General features: G+C 44.5%; 2 protein-coding genes across 5 annotated transcripts in view; one reads left to right on the plus strand and one right to left on the minus strand.

Moving 5' to 3' along the window:
- The window catches only part of DUSP16 (dual specificity phosphatase 16), a 41979-nt gene extending 35535 nt beyond the window's left edge, over positions 1-6444 (plus strand). For both annotated transcript variants that reach the window (XM_075848410.1, XM_075848411.1), the window contains 5 exons: positions 2025-2166; positions 2690-2853; positions 3459-3618; positions 3755-3878; positions 4138-6444. In XM_075848410.1, the coding sequence (XP_075704525.1) occupies positions 2025-2166; positions 2690-2853; positions 3459-3618; positions 3755-3878; positions 4138-5221 (1674 nt within the window). In that variant the 3' untranslated portion in view covers positions 5222-6444. The remainder of the gene's footprint in view (positions 1-2024; positions 2167-2689; positions 2854-3458; positions 3619-3754; positions 3879-4137) is intronic.
- A 5329-nt stretch (positions 6445-11773) lies between these two features.
- BORCS5 (BLOC-1 related complex subunit 5) lies at positions 11774-20331 on the minus strand. 3 transcript variants are annotated; one of them, XM_075848413.1, is made up of 5 exons: positions 20227-20331; positions 19687-19782; positions 19030-19173; positions 12301-12458; positions 11774-12229 (listed from the first exon to the last, which is right to left on the minus strand). In XM_075848413.1, exons 2-5 carry the CDS (start codon positions 19742-19744, stop codon positions 11999-12001), a joined length of 591 nt encoding a protein of 196 aa, XP_075704528.1. In that variant the 5' UTR covers positions 19745-19782; positions 20227-20331; the 3' UTR covers positions 11774-11998. The 3 variants fall into 3 exon arrangements, with proteins under 3 accessions (XP_075704528.1, XP_075704529.1, XP_075704530.1); XM_075848414.1 differs by having other exon boundaries at positions 20283-20305; XM_075848415.1 differs by lacking the exons at positions 19687-19782; positions 20227-20331 and adding an exon at positions 19506-19671.
- Between the last annotated feature and the right edge of the window lie 1672 nt (positions 20332-22003).

Raw genomic sequence — 22003 nt, forward strand, 5'->3', positions numbered from 1 at the left:
ACACCCAGTATACAGGACAGGAGAAGTGGTACTGTGCAGTGTCCATATATACAGAATAATACAGATACTGAGAATTACACCCAGTATACAGGACAGGAGAAGTGGTACTGTGCAGTGTATATATATATATATATACAGAATAATACAGATACTGAGAATTACACCCAGTATACAGGACAGGAGAAGTGGTACTGTGCAGTGTCCATATATACAGAATTATACAGATACTGAGAATTACACCCAGTATACAGGACAGGAGAAGTGGTACTGTGCAGTGTCTATATATACAGAATAATACAGATACTGAGAATTACACCCAGTATACAGGACAGGAGAAGTAGTACTGTGCAGTGTCCATATATATAGAATACAGATACTGAGAATTACACCCAGTATACAGGACAGGAGAAGTGGTACTGTGCAGTGTATATATATATACAGAATAATACAGATACTGAGAATTACACCCAGTATACAGGACTGGAGAAGTGGTACTGTGCAGTGTCCATATATACAGAATAATACAGATACTGAGAATTACACCCAGTATACAGGACAGGAGAAGTGGTACTGTGCAGTGTCCATATATACAGAATAATACAGATACTGAGAATTACACCCAGTATACAGGACAGGAGAAGTAGTACTGTGCAGTGTATATATATACAGAATAATACAGATACTGAGAATTACACCCAGTATACAGGACAGGAGAAGTGGTACTGTGCAGTGTCTATATATACAGAATAATACAGATACTGAGAATTACACCCAGTATACAGGACAGGAGAAGTGGTACTGTGCAGTGTATATATATACAGAATAATACAGATACTGAGAATTACACCCAGTATACAGGAGATGTGGTGCTGTGCATTGTCCATATATACAGAATAATACAGATACTGAGAATTACACCCAGTATACAGGACAGGAGAAGTGGTACTGTGCAGTGTATATATATATATATATACAGAATAATACAGATACTGAGAATTACACCCAGTATACAGGACAGGAGAAGTGGTACTGTGCAGTGTCCATATATACAGAATAATACAGATACTGAGAATTACACCCAGTATACAGGACAGGAGAAGTGGTACTGTGCAGTGTCCATATATACAGAATAATACAGATACTGAGAATTACACCCAGTATACAGGACAGGAGAAGTGGTACTGTGCAATGTCTATATATACAGAATAATACAGATACTGAGAATTACACCCAGTATACAGGACAGGAGAAGTGGTACTGTGCAGTGTCTATATATACAGAATAATACAGATACTGAGAATTACACCCAGTATACAGGACAGGAGAAGTGGTACTGTGCAGTGTATATATATACAGAATAATACAGATACTGAGAATTACACCCAGTATACAGGAGATGTGGTGCTGTGCATTGTCCATATATACAGAATAATACAGATACTGAGAATTACACCCAGTATACAGGACAGGAGAAGTGGTACTGTGCAATGTCTATATATACAGAATAATACAGATACTGAGAATTACACCCAGTATACAGGACAGGAGAAGTGGTACTGTGCAGTGTCTATATATACAGAATAATACAGATACTGAGAATTACACCCAGTATACAGGACAGGAGAAGTGGTACTGTGCAGTGTATATATATACAGAATAATACAGATACTGAGAATTACACCCAGTATACAGGAGATGTGGTGCTGTGCATTGTCCATATATACAGAATAATACAGATACTGAGAATTACACCCAGTATACAGGTCAGGAGAAGTGGTACTGTGCAGTGTCCATATATATATACAGAATAATACAGATACTGAGAATTACACCCAGTATACAGGACAGGAGAAGTGGTGCTGTGCAGTGTGTATATATACAGAATAATACAGATACTGAGAGTTACACCCAGTATACAGGAGATGTGGTGCTGTGCAGCTTGTATGAAGGGATGTAGCTGTGCCAGGGATGTTTTCAGTAGTATTGTGCAGTGATGATGCCCACGTGGTTTCTTGCCTCCGCAGGTGGAGCTGGAGTGTCAGGTGCAGCAGGTTGTAGTGTACGATCAGAGCTCGGTGGACGTCTCGTCTCTGCCCGGTGATTGCTTCCTCTTTGTGCTGCTCGGGAAGTTGGAGAAGTTGTTCAGCCACGTTCATCTCCTGTCAGGTAATTGATGTCCATCCTGCACTGATACATTGTAACAAACTATCAGGAGAGGAGAGAGATTTGTGCTGCTGTTGTGTATAGCTCAGAGGATTGTCTAGACAAGTGGCATAGTAACAAACCCTCAGCTGTGAGAATTATTAGATCTAGACGTTTCCATTTTCAGCCTGTGGATGTAGAAAAAAGTCAGCAAGCAGAGATCTTGAAATTGTGAAGAACTGAAAGACACTGTCAATTATAAAGTCATTTCCATAAAACCTCTGAGTGGGATGTCCTTGTATTAGTGGAAACAGTCAGTATGTAGGGGGGGGGGGGGGGGTCCAGGACTGATTCCACATTGTTAGCATCATAAAGTGAAATTCCTTTAGTCTGGCATCTGATTATCCGAGATCCGTCGTTGGTTTTCAGCGCTGAACTGGAAATGCTACACAGATCCGATAATCCGGCGTCTGTCCGGTCCCATTAGTGCCGGATTACAGGACTTCCGCTGTGGTCGCCTCCTCACTTGCGCTTTTCTCGTTTCCAGGCGGTTTCTTCGAGTTTTCTTCGTACTTCCCCGGCCTGTGTGAAGGGAAGGCCGCCATCGTCCCCTCCTGTATCTCTCAGCCGTGTCTCCCCGTGTCCAGCGCCGGCCCCACGCGTATCCTGCCGCATCTCTACCTGGGCTGCCAGCGAGACGTTCTCAACAAGGTGAGGGGCACGGGGGAACCTCCAAATGTGGAAACTGCAATTATTGTATTTAAAGGGCCAGTAACCCTCCTAGAACGGAGCAACCGGTGGATTCTGGCAAATGTCGTCTCCTCACCCATAATTGTCGCATTTACCGCAAAAAAAAAAAGGGGTGTGGCAGGAGAGGCGGCGTGCGGTTACCTAGGCAACAACACCCGCTTTCACGGCACCGTCTCCCACCGTAGACGCGGCTGTCGTCATCATCATCAGATGTCGCATTCAGTGATTGTAAAATGATCTCATTACCAGAATCTCTGACTATTCCAGAATTGGCGCCATGTCAATTCTCTCTTCTCTAATACCAGAAAATATATCGGAAGCTTAAAAACGACTCCCATCATCCGCGTGACGCGTAAACTGCGATCTGATGGACGATTCCATTATAGAGAATGTGGGGGGGGGATATTTCACTACGATGAGAAAAGCGGGAATTTAAGCATTACTGTGCGCGTTAACGATGACGTCGGCGCCACCGTCCAGCCGCGCGCGCACAGCGAGAATCTCCATAGAACGCAACGGCCGCTGCTCCCCCTGGTGATGGTCTTTGTGATTTCCTCCCCCGTCAGGAGCTGATGCAGCAGAATGAGATCGGTTTCGTCCTGAACGCCAGTAACACCTGCCCCAAACCCGACTTCATCCGCGACTCCCACTTCCTGCGGATCCCGGTGAACGACAGCTTCTGCGAGAAGATCCTGCCCTGGCTGGACAAGTCTGTGGACTTCATAGGTGAGACTGCGGGGGAGGAGCTTCTGACCACGCCCCGCTCTTGATCCGCCATCTTGGCGACTTTCTTGTACGTTTTTGGTTTTAGGATCTTCGTCGTTTTTGCTTCGCTGTTAAATTTGACTTTCTTGTCGCGCAGAAAAGGCCAAAGCCTCTAATGGGCGCGTCCTGGTGCACTGCCTGGCCGGCATCTCTCGCTCCGCAACAATCGCCATCGCCTACATCATGACGAGGATGGACATGACGCTGGACGAGGCTTACAGGTGACCCCCGTGTTTCGTGCTCTCTATGGCCGCTTTATGATACATCCATCATAGGGAGCAATGGAGAAGCGGCAGTGACGTGGCCGCCATGTTGTCACCCAGCTTTCCTAGACACAGATGTTCTATCCGTCCCTTGGAAATCTGGGTGACTATAATCCTAATCCTGTATTTCTAGAGGCTTCTATGATCCGTATCCTCAGGACCGGAGGTCGTCCCGCGGCGTCTCCGGTGCTTTCTGACCTCCGTCTTCTCTCCGCAGGTTTGTGAAGGAGAAGCGGCCGACCATCTCCCCGAACTTCAACTTCCTGGGACAACTCCTGGACTTCGAGAGAAAGATCAAGACCCAGACGACCCCGGTCTGCAGAGTGAAGCTGGAGCCGGGCGGCAGCGGTCATAGCCCAGTCCAGGCGGAGGTCTCCCAGCGGCCCGCGACGCCACCTCATCCTACCTCATCCGAGCCCCAGAGAACGCAGGAGGAGGAGGCGGCGGCGCCGCTCCTGCGGGGCCTCAACGGGCTCCACGTGTCCCACAGAGAGAAGCTGGAGGACAGCACCAAGATGAAGCGCTCCTTCTCTCTGGACATCAAGTCGGTGTCTTACTGCGGCGTGGCGCCCGGAGCCTCCACCGCGGAGGACCGCGCGGAATTCTACAAACCCACCGCCGCCCTGGAGGGAGGAGGCGGCAGCAAGCTGTGCCAGTTCTCCCCGGTGGAAGAGGTGTCGGAGCAGACCCCGGAGGCCAGCCCTAACCGCGAACAGGCAGCAGTGAGGGTCCCGGAGCAGCCCAGCACCTGCCGGCAGGCGGAGAACAAAGCGCGGCAGCAGATGATGAGCCGCGGCGTCCTGTCCCAGAGGTCTGTGGCGGCTCCTCTGCTCCGGAGCGGCAGCATGGAGGACCATCGCAAAAGTAACTTTCTGTTCGGACTGTCCAGCAGCCAACAACACCTGTCCAAGCCGGCCCTGGGCCTGAAAGACTGGCACTCGGACATCCTGGCGACTCAGGCCTCCTCCCTGACCGGCAGCTGGTACTTTAACCCGGACGCTCCTTCCCACTTCTACTCGGCGTCTGCTTTGTACGGAGGGGGAAACTTTGCGGCCTTTAGTTGCGGTCAGCTGCCCGCGGAGCCTTGTTGCGCTGTGCGCAGGAGACAGAAGCCGAGCGCCCGCGGGGACTCCAGACGCAGCTGGCACGAGGAAAGCCCCTTCGAGAAGCAGTTCAAAAGGCGAAGCTGCCAAATGGAGTTTGGAGATGAACTGGCGGACGGCCGATCCCGGGAGGAGCTGGGCAAGGTTGGCAGCCAGAGCAGCTTCTCCGGCAGCATGGAAATCATTGAGGTGTCCTGAGGCGGGACCGGGGGTGACGTGGGCGGCGGAGCCGGTGGGCGGGGCTTCCGTGGTTAATCATTAACATTATTGTTTTATTTTCAAATCATTTTGTTCCCTAAAAATCTGAATCGAGGATTTGCAGGATGTGGAGTTCGCGAGGAGGCGGGGCGGGGACGCGGAAATAACTGACGGGATCTAATCTCCCCCCCCCGAGATTACACAGGACACTTACAGCGCCATCGTTCCTCTAGGGGGCGCTGGTGGACAGATTTTCGCTTCCTATTATGCCCCCTCCCCCCGCACAGACCACCCTGGTGCCCCCTTTTGTAACTTCCAGGGACAAGCACAATCATTTTACCCATCACATAAAGAATGGACGAGCGTTGATTTGATGGTGGTAGAATCCGCTATTTCCTGTTATACAAGGGGAAATTTTGGGGGCAGACGCCAATGGGGGGGGGGGGGGGTGAAGGGCGGTCACACTATGGGGTAAACTTGTGTCGCTCCGGATACAGCACTCAGGTGGTTAATTGGTGATTTGGTGGGGGAGGGGCTTCTATAAAACGAGTAACTTTATGAATCCTCGGCTTTACTTCTCTTGTCTTAATCAATTTGATTCTCAATGATGCATCATGGGAGAAGATACAGTTCATCAGGGTGAGGACTGTCCCTTTAAGATCATGTTTGTAAACCCTCTGATGTGTCATGTGATCTATTGATGTTAAAGGGACAGGACACATAAGCAGCAATCGTTACCTCCGTATAAAGAGCGGGGGTCCTGGATCTCTGGGGTCGATCTCCTTTAGATTTGTGTTTTGGATGAACGTTTGGCTGTTGCCTTATTGGCCGGTGTTCACCTGTACAGCAGCGCTCCCTCCTCAGCGGCGTCTCAGAGGTTAAATTTACACAATGTTCAGTTACCGATCCCTGACTCGTACTCTAGTCCCATCCAGAGCTGTAGTCAGAATGTTGCTGGTTTGCTGCCGGCCGGAGTGCCTGCTCTGGTGCATTGTGGGAGTATTATAGTCATTTGTTTCCTCTCCCATAATGCAATGTACCGGAGTGCAATACACTATTCGATCTTATATATGTGTCCGTCAGCAGATAAATCCAAAGTAGCAGAATTGTGAGTGCAGCTCTGGGTGTGACTGGAGTAAATATCTTGTTGTTAATTGGGTCAGTAAAAGATTTGCATTTGATATAAAAATCTTACATCCAAACTGCTGAGCGGGGGCTGGGGCTCACACATAATTTGGGGGGGGGGGGGGGGGCAGGGGCCTTTCCCCCGGGATGACTTGTAGACTTGGCCATAATGTAGAGTTGGCTGTTATCTGACTCCGCCCCCTCCTGGTCCAGTGCAGTAAATCACGCGGTGCCTTACACCAATCACAAGTCTCCTCTTCAGCTTCTCCGTTTCTCGTCGGGAATCTTCAGGGACTCGGATATAAAATCTTTTCCTCCTTCAGCCCAAAAAAACTGCAAATGTCGCAAATCAGCGACGCGTTTCACGTTCAGTCTCCGGCAGAACGAGCGCAAAGCGATCCTGTGAGTTTTCTGGTTATTTCTTCTATTTGGGATTTTGAGCCTTAATTTTGGGACCTTGAACCAAACATTAAAAAATTCAAGTCAATTTTCCCGGATTTCTGTGATTTTCATTTCCGCCGTAGTTTTTACCAGTGAATAAGAAAAAGTTCAGCATCTTTGTGTTACAAGCCCTCACCATTTTCAAGATCTCTGCTTTCTGACTGTGACTTGCAACATTCCTCTTTTTATCCAGAGACTGAAACCCCCTCGACCTATATTTCTCCTCACAGCTGAGGTTTTGTTACAATTGTATCCAGTCTACTCAGCCGGCTCTAAGGCCTCATGCACACGACCGTAAAGATTATTACTGTCCGCAAATACGGATGCATATCTGTAGCCGTCCGCAATCGCAGGAGCGCCCATCGTTTTTCACGGCGAGTCTGTGACGGAATTGCGGACAGGAATCGGACATGTTCTATATTTTTCGGATCATTTCTGCGGCCCGGACGCCGCTGTAAATATACGGAAAGACGTCGGCGAACAATAGACATGCTGGATCTGCGGATTATCCGTAATTACAGATAAACTAAGGTAAGGCTCCATGCACACGACCGTGGATTTTGTCCGTAGTCGCTTTCCTGTGCCGTAGAAAGGCTCCGCAGAACATAAGACACGTCCCATTTTTTAAATTTTAGGGACCGCGCTCCCGTACTTTATAACGAGAACACGACCTGTAAATGCGGATGTATCGCGAGCCGTGATTACGGTCGTGTGCATGGGCCCCAACAGTGTAAAGCTATATTGGCGCTGATGTGTTTACCTCATGCAGACTGGTCTAGACTGATACAACTGTAACAAACCCTCAGCTGTGATCAGGATGAGGTTTTTATCCTCTGGCTGTAAACAAGAATGACCACATTCATTGACCACAATCAGAGATCTTAAAACTGGTGAAAATTGAAACGAAGTATATTCTAAATTTGCATAACTTCTCAATATAGACACAAACCTGGAAAATCCAAACTATTGTGGAACTACAAGTGTCAGCGCGCGGCGAGGTCAGGACCGGAGGATTATCGGATCTCCGCGCTGTTGTGGCCGGTCCTCAGAGGTTACTCCAGGTCAACGTCGTACAGATTCATGGAATTATGTGCCCCCTCCCCCGGTAACAATGGCATGGAAAGTAGAAGGAACTCCAGCACCGATATATAGAGAGAGATACAATATATATATATATATATATATATATATACACACGCACTGGTCCTCGTCTTTGAATTAGATCATCAAAAAGTTCATTTATTTCAGTAATTCATAAAGTGTCTCTCATATATTCTATAGATTCATCACACACAGAGGGATCTCGTATATTCTATAGATTCATCACACACGGAGGGATCTCGTATATTCTATAGATTCATCACACACGGAGGGATCTCGTATATTCTATAGATTCATCACACACCACAGAGGGATCTCCTATATTCTATAGATTCATCACACACGGAGAGATCTCATATATTCTATAGATTCATCACACACGGAGGGATCTCGTATATTCTATAGATTCATCACACACGGAGGGATCTCGTATATTCTATAGATTCATCACACACGGAGGGATCTCGTATATTCTATAGATTCATCACACACGGAGGGATCTCGTATATTCTATAGATTCATCACACACGGAGGGATCTCGTATATTCTATAGATTCATCACACACGGAGGGATCTCGTATATTCTATAGATTCATCACACACGGAGGGATCTCGTATATTCTATAGATTCATCACACACGGAGGGATCTCGTATATTCTATAGATTCATCACACACGGAGGGATCTCGTATATTCTATAGATTCATCACACACGGAGGGATCTCGTATATTCTATAGATTCATCACACACGGAGGGATCTCGTATATTCTATAGATTCATCACACACGGAGGGATCTCGTATATTCTATAGATTCATCACACACGGAGGGATCTCGTATATTCTATAGATTCATCACACACGGAGGGATCTCGTATATTCTATAGATTCATCACACACGGAGGGATCTCGTATATTCTATAGATTCATCACACACGGAGGGATCTCGTATATTCTATAGATTCATCACACACGGAGGGATCTCGTATATTCTATAGATTCATCACACACGGAGGGATCTCGTATATTCTATAGATTCATCACACACGGAGGGATCTCGTATATTCTATAGATTCATCACACACGGAGGGATCTCGTATATTCTATAGATTCATCACACACGGAGGGATCTCGTATATTCTATAGATTCATCACACACGGAGGGATCTCGTATATTCTATAGATTCACCACACACGGAGGGATCTCGTATATTTTATAGATTCATCACACACGGAGGGATCTCGTATATTTTATAGATTCACCACACACGGAGGGATCTCGTATATTCTATAGATTCACCACACACGGAGGGATCTCGTATATTCTATAGATTCATCACACACGGAGGGATCTCATATATTCTATAGATTCATCACACACGGAGGGATCTCGTATATTCTATAGATTCATCACACACGGAGGGATCTCGTATATTCTATAGATTCATCACACACGGAGGGATCTCGTATATTCTATAGATTCATCACACACGGAGGGATCTCGTATATTCTATAGATTCATCACACACGGAGGGATCTCGTATATTCTATAGATTCATCACACACGGAGGGATCTCATATATTCTATAGATTCATCACACACGGAGGGATCTCGTATATTCTATAGATTCATCACACACGGAGGGATCTCGTATATTCTATAGATTCATCACACACGGAGGGATCTCGTATATTCTATAGATTCATCACACACGGAGGGATCTCGTATATTCTATAGATTCATCACACACTGAGGGATCTCGTATATTCTATAGATTCATCACACAGAGGGATCTCGTATATTCTATAGATTCATCACACACGGAGGGATCTCGTATATTCTATAGATTCATCACACACGGAGGGATCTGGTATATTCTATAGATTCATCACACACGGAGGGATCTCATATATTCTATAGGTTCATCACACACGGAGGGATCTCGTATATTCTATAGATTCATCACACACGGAGGGATCTCGTATATTCTATAGATTCATCACACACGGAGGGATCTCGTATATTCTATAGATTCATCACACACAGAGGGATCTCATATATTCTATAGATTCACCACACACAGAGGGATCTCGTATATTCTATAGATTCACCACACACGGAGGGATCTCGTATATTCTATAGATTCACCACACACAGAGGGATCTCGTATATTCTATAGATTCATCACACACGGAGGGATCTCATATATTCTATAGATTCATCACACACGGAGGGATCTCATATATTCTATAGATTCATCACACACGGAGGGATCTCATATATTCTATAGATTCATCACACACGGAGGGATCTCGTATATTCTATAGATTCATCACACACGGAGGGATCTCATATATTCTATATGAGATCCCTCTGTGTGATGAATCTATAGAATATATGAGATCCCTCTGTGTGTGATGAATCTATAGAATATATGAGATCCCTCTGTGTGTGATGAATCTATAGAATATACGAGATCCCTTTGTGTGTGATGAATCTATAGAATATGAGATCCCTGTGTGTGATGAATCTATAGAATATACGAGATCCCTCCGTGTGTGATGAATCTATAGAATATACGAGATCCCTCCGTGTGTGATGAATCTATAGAATATACGAGATCCCTCCGTGTGTGATGAACCTATAGAATATACGAGATCCCTCCGTGTGTGATGAACCTATAGGATATACGAGATCCCTCGGTGTGTGATGAATCTATAGAATATATGAGATCCCTCTGTGTGTGATGAATCTATAGAATATATGAGATCCCTCTGTGTGTGATGAATCTATAGAATATACGAGATCCCTCGGTGTGTGATGAATCTATAGAATATATGAGATCCCTCGGTGTGATGAATCTATAGAATATACGAGACCCCTCCGTGTGTGATGAATCTATAGAATATACGAGATCCCTCTGTGTGATGAATCTATAGAATATATGAGATCCCTCTGTGTGTGATGAACCTATAGAATATACGAGATCCCTCTGTGTGTGATGAATCTATAGAATATATGAGATCCCTCTGTGTGTGATGAATCTATAGAATATACGAGATCCATCTGTGTGTGATGAATCTATAGAATATACGAGATCCCTCTGTGTGTGATGAATCTATAGAATATACGAGATCCCTCCGTGTGTGATGAATCTATAGAATATACGAGATCCCTCTGTGTGATGAATCTATAGAATATATGAGATCCCTCTGTGTGTGATGAACCTATAGAATATACGAGATCCCTCTGTGTGTGATGAATCTATAGAATATATGAGATCCCTCTGTGTGTGATGAATCTATAGAATATACGAGATCCATCTGTGTGTGATGAATCTATAGAATATACGAGATCCCTCTGTGTGTGATGAATCTATAGAATATACGAGATCCCTCTGTGTGTGATGAATCTATAGAATATACGAGATCCCTCGGTGTGTGATGAATCTATAGAATATACGAGAGACACTTTATGAATTGAATTACTGGAATAAATGAACTTTTTGATGTTCCTCTAATTCATAGACGAGGACCAGTGCGTGTGTATATATCATCCCGACAACATGAGATTTACATCTTCACAACGTCCCGTCTATTCTGCCTCCAGGTGAGCACAGATCTCATTCCATTTACCACCGGAGGTGCATAAAACTGCGCTCACTGCTGCCCCCTACTGAGTAACGTCCAATCAGCTACCTTCCTGACAAAAGAAACCAGCACTATTATAACACTGCCCCCCTGGTGGTAGGAGAGCGCAACGCCGCCACCCCCCCAGGTGGTAGGAGAGCGCAACGCCGCCGCCGCCACCTCCCCTGGTGGTTGGAAAGTGCCACGCCGCCACCCTTGGTGCACTGGACGCTGAGATGACCGGAGAAGATCACACTGTTGATATAATAAATATTGTATTCGCTTTTCCCTGTTTACAGCTCAGTCTGCAGTTGATAGGATGCGATGCTCTGCAGCTGACCGGAGATGATGGGTGTAGTTATACCCGGCATCACATATTTATAGCAATAAGCGGAAAGCAGGACTGACAGAGGTAAAGTGTGGGGGAGGGCGATCCTCTTGCCTGCTGGTCACCCAATGTTCCTGCGGGGGGCGCTGCACCTCAGTGCTTATGTTCCCTGTCCGGACTCATACAGAACGGCTCCAGCCTTTCATTCTCCGGCAGCATGGCGTTCAGCTTCTCCATCAGGGGCCCCGTCTGGTCGATGCCCATCTGAATGCGCCTTAAGATGGCCGACATCTCATTCACCTTCTGGATCTGCTCTGCGTACTTGGCGAAGCGTTTCTGCCGCTCCTGCATGTGGCTGTACAACGCGTCCACCGAGGCGTCCATCTACCGGGGAGAAGAGAAGGCGGTGTCAAGTCCTACATGTGAGCGGCGCCCGGCGGCTGCAGACAACCTACCTCCCTGACGCGCTTCACCAGGGCGTTCTGGTCAAATGCCACGGCCTCCGCGCACTGGTGAAGGTGGTCCTGGTACCGCACACAAAGCTGAAGCACCTGCGGGGAGTCCAACCGCTCCAATCTGACATTAGTGGGGGAGGTCTGACCACTCAGGAGACCTGGGGGGAGGGGAGAAGAACAAATGTGAGAACAACCCCCGAAACCCTGAACACAGAGAGGACCCCAGAAGAGAGGACGGAAGAACTACAACTGCAGAATGCCCATCTTATTACACTCCAGTACTATTATATCCTCCAGAGACATTACATCATATGTGTGACTGATATCAGCCGCTCCTCTTATATCACTCCAGTACTATTATATCCTCCAGAGACATTACATCATATGTGACTGATATCAGCCGCTCCTCTTATTACACTCCAGTACTATTATATCCTCCAGAGACATTACATCATATGTGACTGATATCAGCCGCTCCTCTTATATCACTCAAGCACTATTATATCCTCCAGAGACATTACATCATATGTGTGACTGATATCAGCCGCTCCTCTTATATCACTCCAGTACTATTATATCCTCCAGAGACATTACATCATATGTGACTGATATCAGCCGCTCCTCTTATATCACTCCAGCACTATTATATCCTCCAGACATTACATCATATGTGTGACTGATATCAGCCTCTCCTCTTATATCACTCCAGTACTATTATATCCTCCAGAGACATTACATCATATGTGACTGATATCAGCCGCTCCTCTTATAACACTCCAGCACTATTATATCCTCCAGAGACATTACATCATATGTGACTGATATCAGCCGCTCCTCTTATATCACTCCAGTACTATTATATCCTCCAGAGACATTACATCATGTGTGACTGATATCAGCCGCTCCTCTTATAACACTCCAGTACTATTATATCCTCCAGAGACATTACATCATATGTGTGACTGATATCAGCCGCTCCTCTTATATCACTCCAGTACTATTATATCCTCCAGAGACATTACATCATATGTGTGACTGATATCAGCCGCACCTCTTATAACACTCCAGCACTATTATATCCTCCAGAGACATTACATCATATGTGACTGATATCAGCCGCTCCTCTTATATCACTCCAGTACTATTATATCCTCCAGAGACATTACATCATATATGTGACTGATATCAGCCGCTCCTCTTATATCACTCCAGTACTATTATATCCTCCAGAGACATTACATCATATGTGTGACTGATATCAGCCACTCCTCTTATATCACTCCAGCACTATTATATCCTCCAGAGACATTACATCATATGTGTGACTGATATCAGCCGCACCTCTTATAACACTCCAGCACTATTATATCCTCCAGAGACATTACATCATATGTGACTGATATCAGCCGCTCCTCTTATATCACTCCAGCACTATTATATCCTCCAGAGACATTACATCATATGTGACTGATATCAGCCGCTCCTCTTATATCACTCCAGTACTATTATATCCTCCAGAGACATTACATCATATATGTGACTGATATCAGCCGCTCCTCTTATATCACTCCAGTACTATTATATCCTCCAGAGACATTACATCATATATGACTGATATCAGCCGCACCTCTTATAACACTCCAGCACTATTATATCCTCCAGAGACATTACATCATATGTGACTGATATCAGCCGCTCCTCTTATATCACTCCAGTACTATTATATCCTCCAGAGACATTACATCATATATGTGACTGATATCAGCCGCTCCTCTTATATCACTCCAGCACTATTATATCCTCCAGAGATATTACATCATATGTGTGACTGATATCAGCCGCTCCTCTTATAACACTCCAGCACTATTATATCCTCCAGAGACATTACATCATATGTGACTGATATCAGCCGCTCCTCTTATATCACTCCAGTACTATTATATCCTCCAGAGACATTACATCATATGTGTGACTGATATCAGCCGCTCCTCTTATATCACTCCAGTACTATTATATCCTCCAGAGACATTACATCATATGTGACTGATATCAGCCGCTCCTCTTATATCACTCCAGTACTATTATATCCTCCAGAGACATTACATCTTATGTGTGACTGATATCAGCCGCTCCTCTTATAACACTCCAGTACTATTATATCCTCCAGAGACATTACATCATATGTGACTGATATCAGCCGCTCCTCTTATATCACTCCAGTACTATTATATCCTCCAGAGACATTACATCATATGTGACTGATATCAGCCGCTCCTCTTATATCACTCCAGTACTATTATATCCTCCAGAGACATTACATCATATGTGACTGATATCAGCCGCTCCTCTTATAACACTCCAGTACTATTATATCCTCCAGACATTACATCATATGTGTGACTGATATCAGCCGCTCCTCTTATAACACTCCAGCACTATTATATCCTCCAGAGACATTACATCATATGTGACTGATATCAGCCGCTCCTCTTATATCACTCCAGTACTATTATATCCTCCAGAGACATTACATCATATGTGACTGATATCAGCCGCTCCTCTTATATCACTCCAGCACTATTATATCCTCCAGAGACATTACATCATATATATGACTGATATCAGCCGCTCCTCTTATATCACTCCAGCACTATTATATCCTCCAGAGACATTACATCATATGTGACTGATATCAGCCGCTCCTCTTATATCACTCCAGTACTATTATATCCTCCAGAGACATTACATCATATGTGACTGATATCAGCCGCTCCTCTTATATCACTCCAGTACTATTATATCCTCCAGAGACATTACATCATATGTGACTGATATCAGCCGCTCCTCTTATATCACTCCAGTACTATTATATCCTACAGAGACATTACATCATATGTGTGACTGATATCAGCCGCTCCTCTTATATCACTCCAGTACTATTATATCCTCCAGAGACATTACATCATATATGTGACTGATATCAGCCGCTCCTCTTATATCACTCCAGTACTATTATATCCTCCAGAGACATTACATCATATGTGTGACTGATATCAGCCGCTCCTCTTATATCACCCCAGCACTATTATATCCTCCAGACATTACATCATATGTGTGACTGATATCAGCCGCTCCTCTTATATCACTCCAGCACTATTATATCCTCCAGAGACATTACATCATATATGTGACTGATATCAGCCGCTCCTCTTATAATACTCCAGTACTATTATATCCTCCAGAGACATTACATCATATGTGTGACTGATATCAGCCGCTCCTCTTATATCACTCCAGCACTATTATATCCTCCAGAGACATTACATCATGTGTGACTGATATCAGCCGCTCCTCTTATATCACTCCAGCACTATTATATCCTCCAGAGACATTACATCATATATGTGACTGATATCAGCCGCTCCTCTTATATCACTCCAGTACTATTATATCCTCCAGAGACATTACATCATATGTGTGACTGATATCAGCCGCTCCTCTTATAACACTCCAGCACTATTATATCCTCCAGAGACATTACATCATATGTGTGACTGATATCAGCCGCTCCTCTTATAACACTCCAGTACTATTATATCCTCCAGAGACATTACATCATGTGTGACTGATATCAGCCGCTCCTCTTATATCACTCCAGTACTATTATATCCTCCAGAGACATTACATCATATATGTGACTGATATCAGCCGCTCCTCTTATATCACTCCAGCACTATTATATCCCCCAGAGACATTACATCATATGTGACTGATATCAGCCACTCCTCTTATATCACTCCAGTACTATTATATCCTCCAGAGACATTACATCATATGTGACTGATATCAGCCGCTCCTCTTATATCCTCCAGCACTATTATATCCTCCAGAGACATTACATCATATGTGACTGATATCAGCCGCTCCTCTTATAACACTCCAGTACTATTATATCCTCCAGAGACATTACATCATATGTGTGACTGATATCAGCCGCTCCTCTTATATCACTCCAGTACTATTATATCCTCCAGAGACATTACATCATATGTGACTGATATCAGCCGCTCCTCTTATAACACTCCAGTACTATTATATCCTCCAGAGACATTACATCATATGTGACTGATATCAGCCGCTCCTCTTATATCACTCCAAGACTATTATATCCCCCAGAGACATTACATCATATGTGACTGATATCAGCCGCTCCTCTTATAACACTCCAGCACTATTATATCCTCCAGAGACATTACATCATATGTGACTGATATCAGCCGCTCCTCTTATATCACTCCAGTACTATTATATCCTCCAGAGACATTACATCATATGTGACTGATATCAGCCGCTCCTCTTATATCACTCCAGTGCTATTATATCCTCCAGAGACATTACATCATATGTGTGACTGATATCAGCCGCTCCTCTTATATCACTCCAGTACTATTATATCCTCCAGAGACATTACATCATATATGTGACTGATATCAGCCGCTCCTCTTATATCACTCCAGCACTATTATATCCTCCAGAGACATTACATCATATATGTGACTGATATCAGCCGCTCCTCTTATAACACTCCAGTACTATTATATCCTCCAGAGACATTACATCATATGTGTGACTGATATCAGCCGCTCCTCTTATATCACTCCAGCACTATTATATCCTCCAGAGACATTACATCATATGTGTGACTGATATCAGCCGCTCCTCTTATATCCTCCAGAGACATTACATCATATGTGACTGATATCAGCCGCTCCTCTTATATCACTCCAGCACTATTATATCCTCCAGACATTACATCATATGTGACTGATATCAGCCGCTCCTCTTATATCACTCCAGTACTATTATATCCTCCAGAGACATTACATCATATGTGTCTGATATCAGCCGCTCCTCTTATAACACTCCAGTACTATTATATCCTCCAGAGACATTACATTATATGTGTGACTGATATCAGCCACTCCTCTTATATCACTCCAGTACTATTATATCCTCCAGAGACATTACATCATATGTGACTGATATCAGCCGCTCCTCTTATATCACTCCAGCACTATTATACCCTCCAGAGACATTACATCATATGTGTGACTGATATCAGCCGCTCCTCTTATATCACTCCAGTACTATTATATCCCCCACAGACATTACATCATATGTGTGACTGATCTCAGCCGCTCCTCTTATAACACTCCAGCACTATTATATCCTCCAGAGACATTACATCATATGTGACTGATATCAGCCGCTCCTCTTATATCACTCCAGTACTATTATATACTGGTGACTTCAGATGTAAGACCTCATGCACACGAGTGCTCAGTCCGTGATATACTGACGGTTCACGTTGCCGGGCTCCTAGCATCAGTTATGTAGCAGGAATACGGTCCCGTACTGAAAACATGGGGGAGGCAGTGACTGTTCGGTCCGGGACATGCGGTCGGTAGATCAGGGACTGAACACGGTGGTGTGCATGAGGACTTAGTGGCTGTTAGAGCTCTGCTGCCCCCTCCTGCTCACAGGCAGATATTACAATAAGATCTTCCGCTCGGTTACGGCACAGAAATTTCTAATGATGGAGAAATCCAGAGGCCTCCGGCTGAGCGGCTATTAAAGGTGCGGCCGGTAGAATTAGGGTACGTTCACACGGCCCATTTTCAGCCATTTTTCAGGCCGTAAACGGCCGAAAACTACAGAAATGTCGGAAGCAGAACGCCTCCATGGGAAAAACAGAGTTCTGTTCAAACGGACCGTTTTTTAAAAAAAGAAGTGAATGTCACTTCCTGGGACGTTTTTGGAGCAGTTTTTCGGGCCGTGAAGCAGAACGCCACCAAATATCGGACCATTGATTTCAATGGGAAAAAAGGTGTTCTGTTCCGACGGGACTTTTTTTTATACGGTCGTTTGAAAAAACGGCGCATATAAAAACGCCCCATAAAATAAAGGAGCCAGTCGCTGCTTGAGCCGTTTATCATTCTGTCAATAGAAAAACGGCTTCAAAAAAACGTTTAATGCTTTAAAAACGGCTGAAAATCAGAGGCGTGTCCCTTTAAAAGCTTCCTAATTTACAGCCGTCCTCTCCACACGCCGCAACGATTCTGCACTAACTCTGCTGCCTGTTCACTGCTGACAACTGAAATCCCGGCAGCTCTACAGATTTATCAGAAATGATCGATTCAAACTGATCCTGACGGTCGTATGAGGGGCTCAAAGATGAAGCACGTGCCCCTCCCCCACGTGAAGAGGACGTCCTGTGTATATAGAGTCAGAGGGAGGGGCCAATTATTTCTGGCCACCCGATTGGCCCTTCATGGGGCGATCTACTTTACTCAATTACATTCGGTAGCACTGATTGGACGCGGTCCTGGTCTCGGGTTCGCAGCGTCCGCGCTCATCCCTGTGTAGTCCAGTAAAGCTGCCGTATAACCCCAAATACTCGCAAGCATCGGCTGCCGTCAGACAATCCGCCAACATATAAAACATCCCATAATCCGTCACACCGGAGGCTCCGTACACGCGGCGCCGGATTATCGGACATTTCCTGCTGGGCTGGATCGGGATTACAGCAGATTAATGAATTTCCCTGCACAAAGTTTACAGAAAAAATGTGAAGTAACTTATAACGGGGGAGGGGCCCCGCCAGCGCGCACCCCCATAATACCGGACAACATGGCGGCTTCTAAGGAACGCGCGGTCCGGGACTCTGACCTTTCAGGAGCGGCTGGAACGTGGGGATCTCCTGCAGCTTGATGACCTCGGGGTCTTTGGTCACGTTGCGGGGGGTCTGGGTGCCAGAAGCCACCACCACGATGTCGTCCATCTTGGCTCGCTGTTTGGCGGGGGAGGGATTCGCTGCAGGGAGAAGAACACAAAACATAAATCCCTGCGGACGCCGCACGCGGAGCTCCTCCCTACGGAGAATAAGTCGCGCTGACGACCATGTAAAGACTCAAACCGGTGAGGATCGGCTGTCACTGCCTGGAAACCGTCAACAAGCAGCTGTCTACAGATCTTGTGTATCAGTGTATAGAATATAATCCATAATCCGGGACATCCGATAATCTGAGGAGACCGGGTCCAATGAATGGAGGATTGAGAGTTGTCAGCAGCAGCTGGCCTGCTTGTTGATGGTTTCCAGATAACAGCTGACTTTATTCTTATGAAACGAGATGAAGCCTCATTACCCCCGAGCCAATAATAATATCATCGTCCGCGGCGGAGCTTTAAATCATCGAGGAACCATCATCCACAGGGAAATCACTCCCATCATTGCCGCAGCTGATAAGCGTCGCCACCGTGCCCGTCAGACCGGGGGCTCGTTGGTCATGTGACCTGTACAACTCACGAGCGGTGACACCCACTAACCAGAAGAGCTGACGTCTCCATGCCTGATCTCCGGGTCACAGCTCTGCTCCGCCCCCATAGCGCTGACTCCTCCCAGCGATCCTCCCGATACCGCACCTGTAATAATATAGAACAGCTATATCATGTATTATAACTCACACTGTTAAGGGGGGGGGGGGGGAGGCTGGGTGACACTGTTATGGGGGGGCTGGGTGACAGTTGTGGGGGTAATGGATGGGTGACACTTATGGGGGATCTATGGGAGAGTGAAACATCCGCATTATTTACTTCCATTGTAAGGGGAAATAATGTCGCACTCAGTAAGGTCCTGGTCGCACGATGTAAATGTCGCGCACAATCTCCTGATATCGCTGATACACTGAACGCTGCGACATTTGCTGTAACATCTGACAGAAATCAATATGTGAATCTACAAATTGTCGTTATAATTAGTGGCAAAAGACGCAGATGATCGATGTACGCGGAACACGCGGAATATCATCATTATAAGGTTATTCTGTGCTGTAACCGCGCGCTGGTCGTTATATAATCGCCACTCACGATTCAGGGGTCACCCTCCTCCCCTCCCCGATATCAGGCACACATCCCGCAGTCACCGTCTAGTTGCCCCGGTAACCGCCTGCACTTCCGGCTTCCGGGCGGTAACTGCTGACCCACAAAGTTCTACTTCCGAGGTCAGCCCCGCCCTCTAGATGAGACCACTTAACTCGCTGTGTGCTGGAGGAAGAGGAGGAACAGCGGAGATCATGTAATAGTGTAAGAAGTGTATAAAGTCTCCATAATAACACTATAATGATACTGTGCCCCCTATAATAACACTATAATAATACTGTGCCCCCTATAATAATACTATAATACTGTGCCCCTATAATAGCACTATAATGATACTGTGCCCCTATAATAACACTATAATAATACTGTGCCCCCTATAATAATACTATAATACTGTGCCCCTATAATAGCACTATAATGATACTGTGCCCCTATAATAACACTATAATAATACTGTGCCCCCTATAATAATACTATAATACTGTGCCCCTATAATAGCACTATAATAATACTGTGCCCCTATAATAGCACTATAATGATACTGTGCCCCTATAATAACACTATAATAATACTGTGCCCCCTATAATAATACTATAATACTGTGCCCCTATAATAGCACTATAATGATACTGTGCCCCTATAATAACACTATAATAATACTGTGCCCCTATAATAACACTATAATAATACTGTGCCCCTATAATAACACTATAATAATACTGTGCCCCTATAATAACACTATAATAATACTGTGCCCCTATAATAACACTATAATAATACTGTGCCCCTATAATAACACTATAATAATACTGTGCCTCTATAATAACACTATAATAATACTGTGCCCCTATAATAACACTATAATAATACTGTGCCCCTATAATAACACTATAATAATACTGTGCCCCTATAATAACACTATAATAATACTGTGCCCCTATAATAACACTATAATGATACTGTGCCCCTATAATAACACTATAATAATACTGTGCCCCTATAATAACACTATAATAATACTGTGCCCCTATAATAATACTATAATAATACTGTGCCCCTATAATAATACTATAATAATACTGTGCCCCTATAATAACACTATAATGATACTGTGCCCCTATAATAACACTATAATAATACTGTGCCCCTATAATAACACTATAATAATACTGTGCCCCTATAATAACACTATAATAATACTGTGCCCCTATAATAACACTATAATGATACTGTGCCCCTATAATAACACTATAATAATACTGTGCCCCTATAATAACACTATAATAATACTGTGCCTCTATAATAACACTATAATAATACTGTGCCCCTATAATAACACTATAATAATACTGTGCCCCTATAATAATACTATAATAATACTGTGCCCCTATAATAACACTATAATAATACTGTGCCCCCTATAATAACACTATAATAATACTGTGCCCCTATAATAACACTATAATAATACTGTGCCCCTATAATAACACTATAATAATACTGTGCCCCTATAATAACACTATAATAATACTGTGCCCCTATAATAACACTATAATAATACTGTGCCTCTATAATAACACTATAATAATACTGTGCCCCCTATAATAATACTATAATAATACTGTGCCCCTATAATAACACTATAATAATACTGTGCCTCTATAATAACACTATAATGATACTATAATAATACTGTGCCCCTATAATAACACTATAATGATACTGTGCCCCTATAATAACACTATAATAATACTGTGCCCCTATA

Source organism: Rhinoderma darwinii, unplaced genomic scaffold, assembly GCF_050947455.1.
Source record: "Rhinoderma darwinii isolate aRhiDar2 unplaced genomic scaffold, aRhiDar2.hap1 Scaffold_3988, whole genome shotgun sequence".
Taxonomy (NCBI): domain Eukaryota; kingdom Metazoa; phylum Chordata; class Amphibia; order Anura; family Rhinodermatidae; genus Rhinoderma; species Rhinoderma darwinii.

What these genes read in the sequence shown, in the direction of transcription:
- BORCS5 (XM_075848413.1), bottom strand. Translation starts at nt 19,744, where the DNA reads ATGGGGGCGGAGCAGAGCTGTGACCCGGAGATCAGGCATGGAGACGTC. An exon ending in GTTCCAGCCGCTCCTGAAAG is followed by an intron (nt 12,459 to 19,029) that starts GTCAGAGTCCCG and finishes CCCTCCCCCCAG; the next exon opens with GTCTCCTGAGTGGTCAGACC. An exon ending in TGGTGAAGCGCGTCAGGGAG is followed by an intron (nt 12,230 to 12,300) that starts GTAGGTTGTCTG and finishes TCTCCCCGGTAG; the next exon opens with ATGGACGCCTCGGTGGACGC.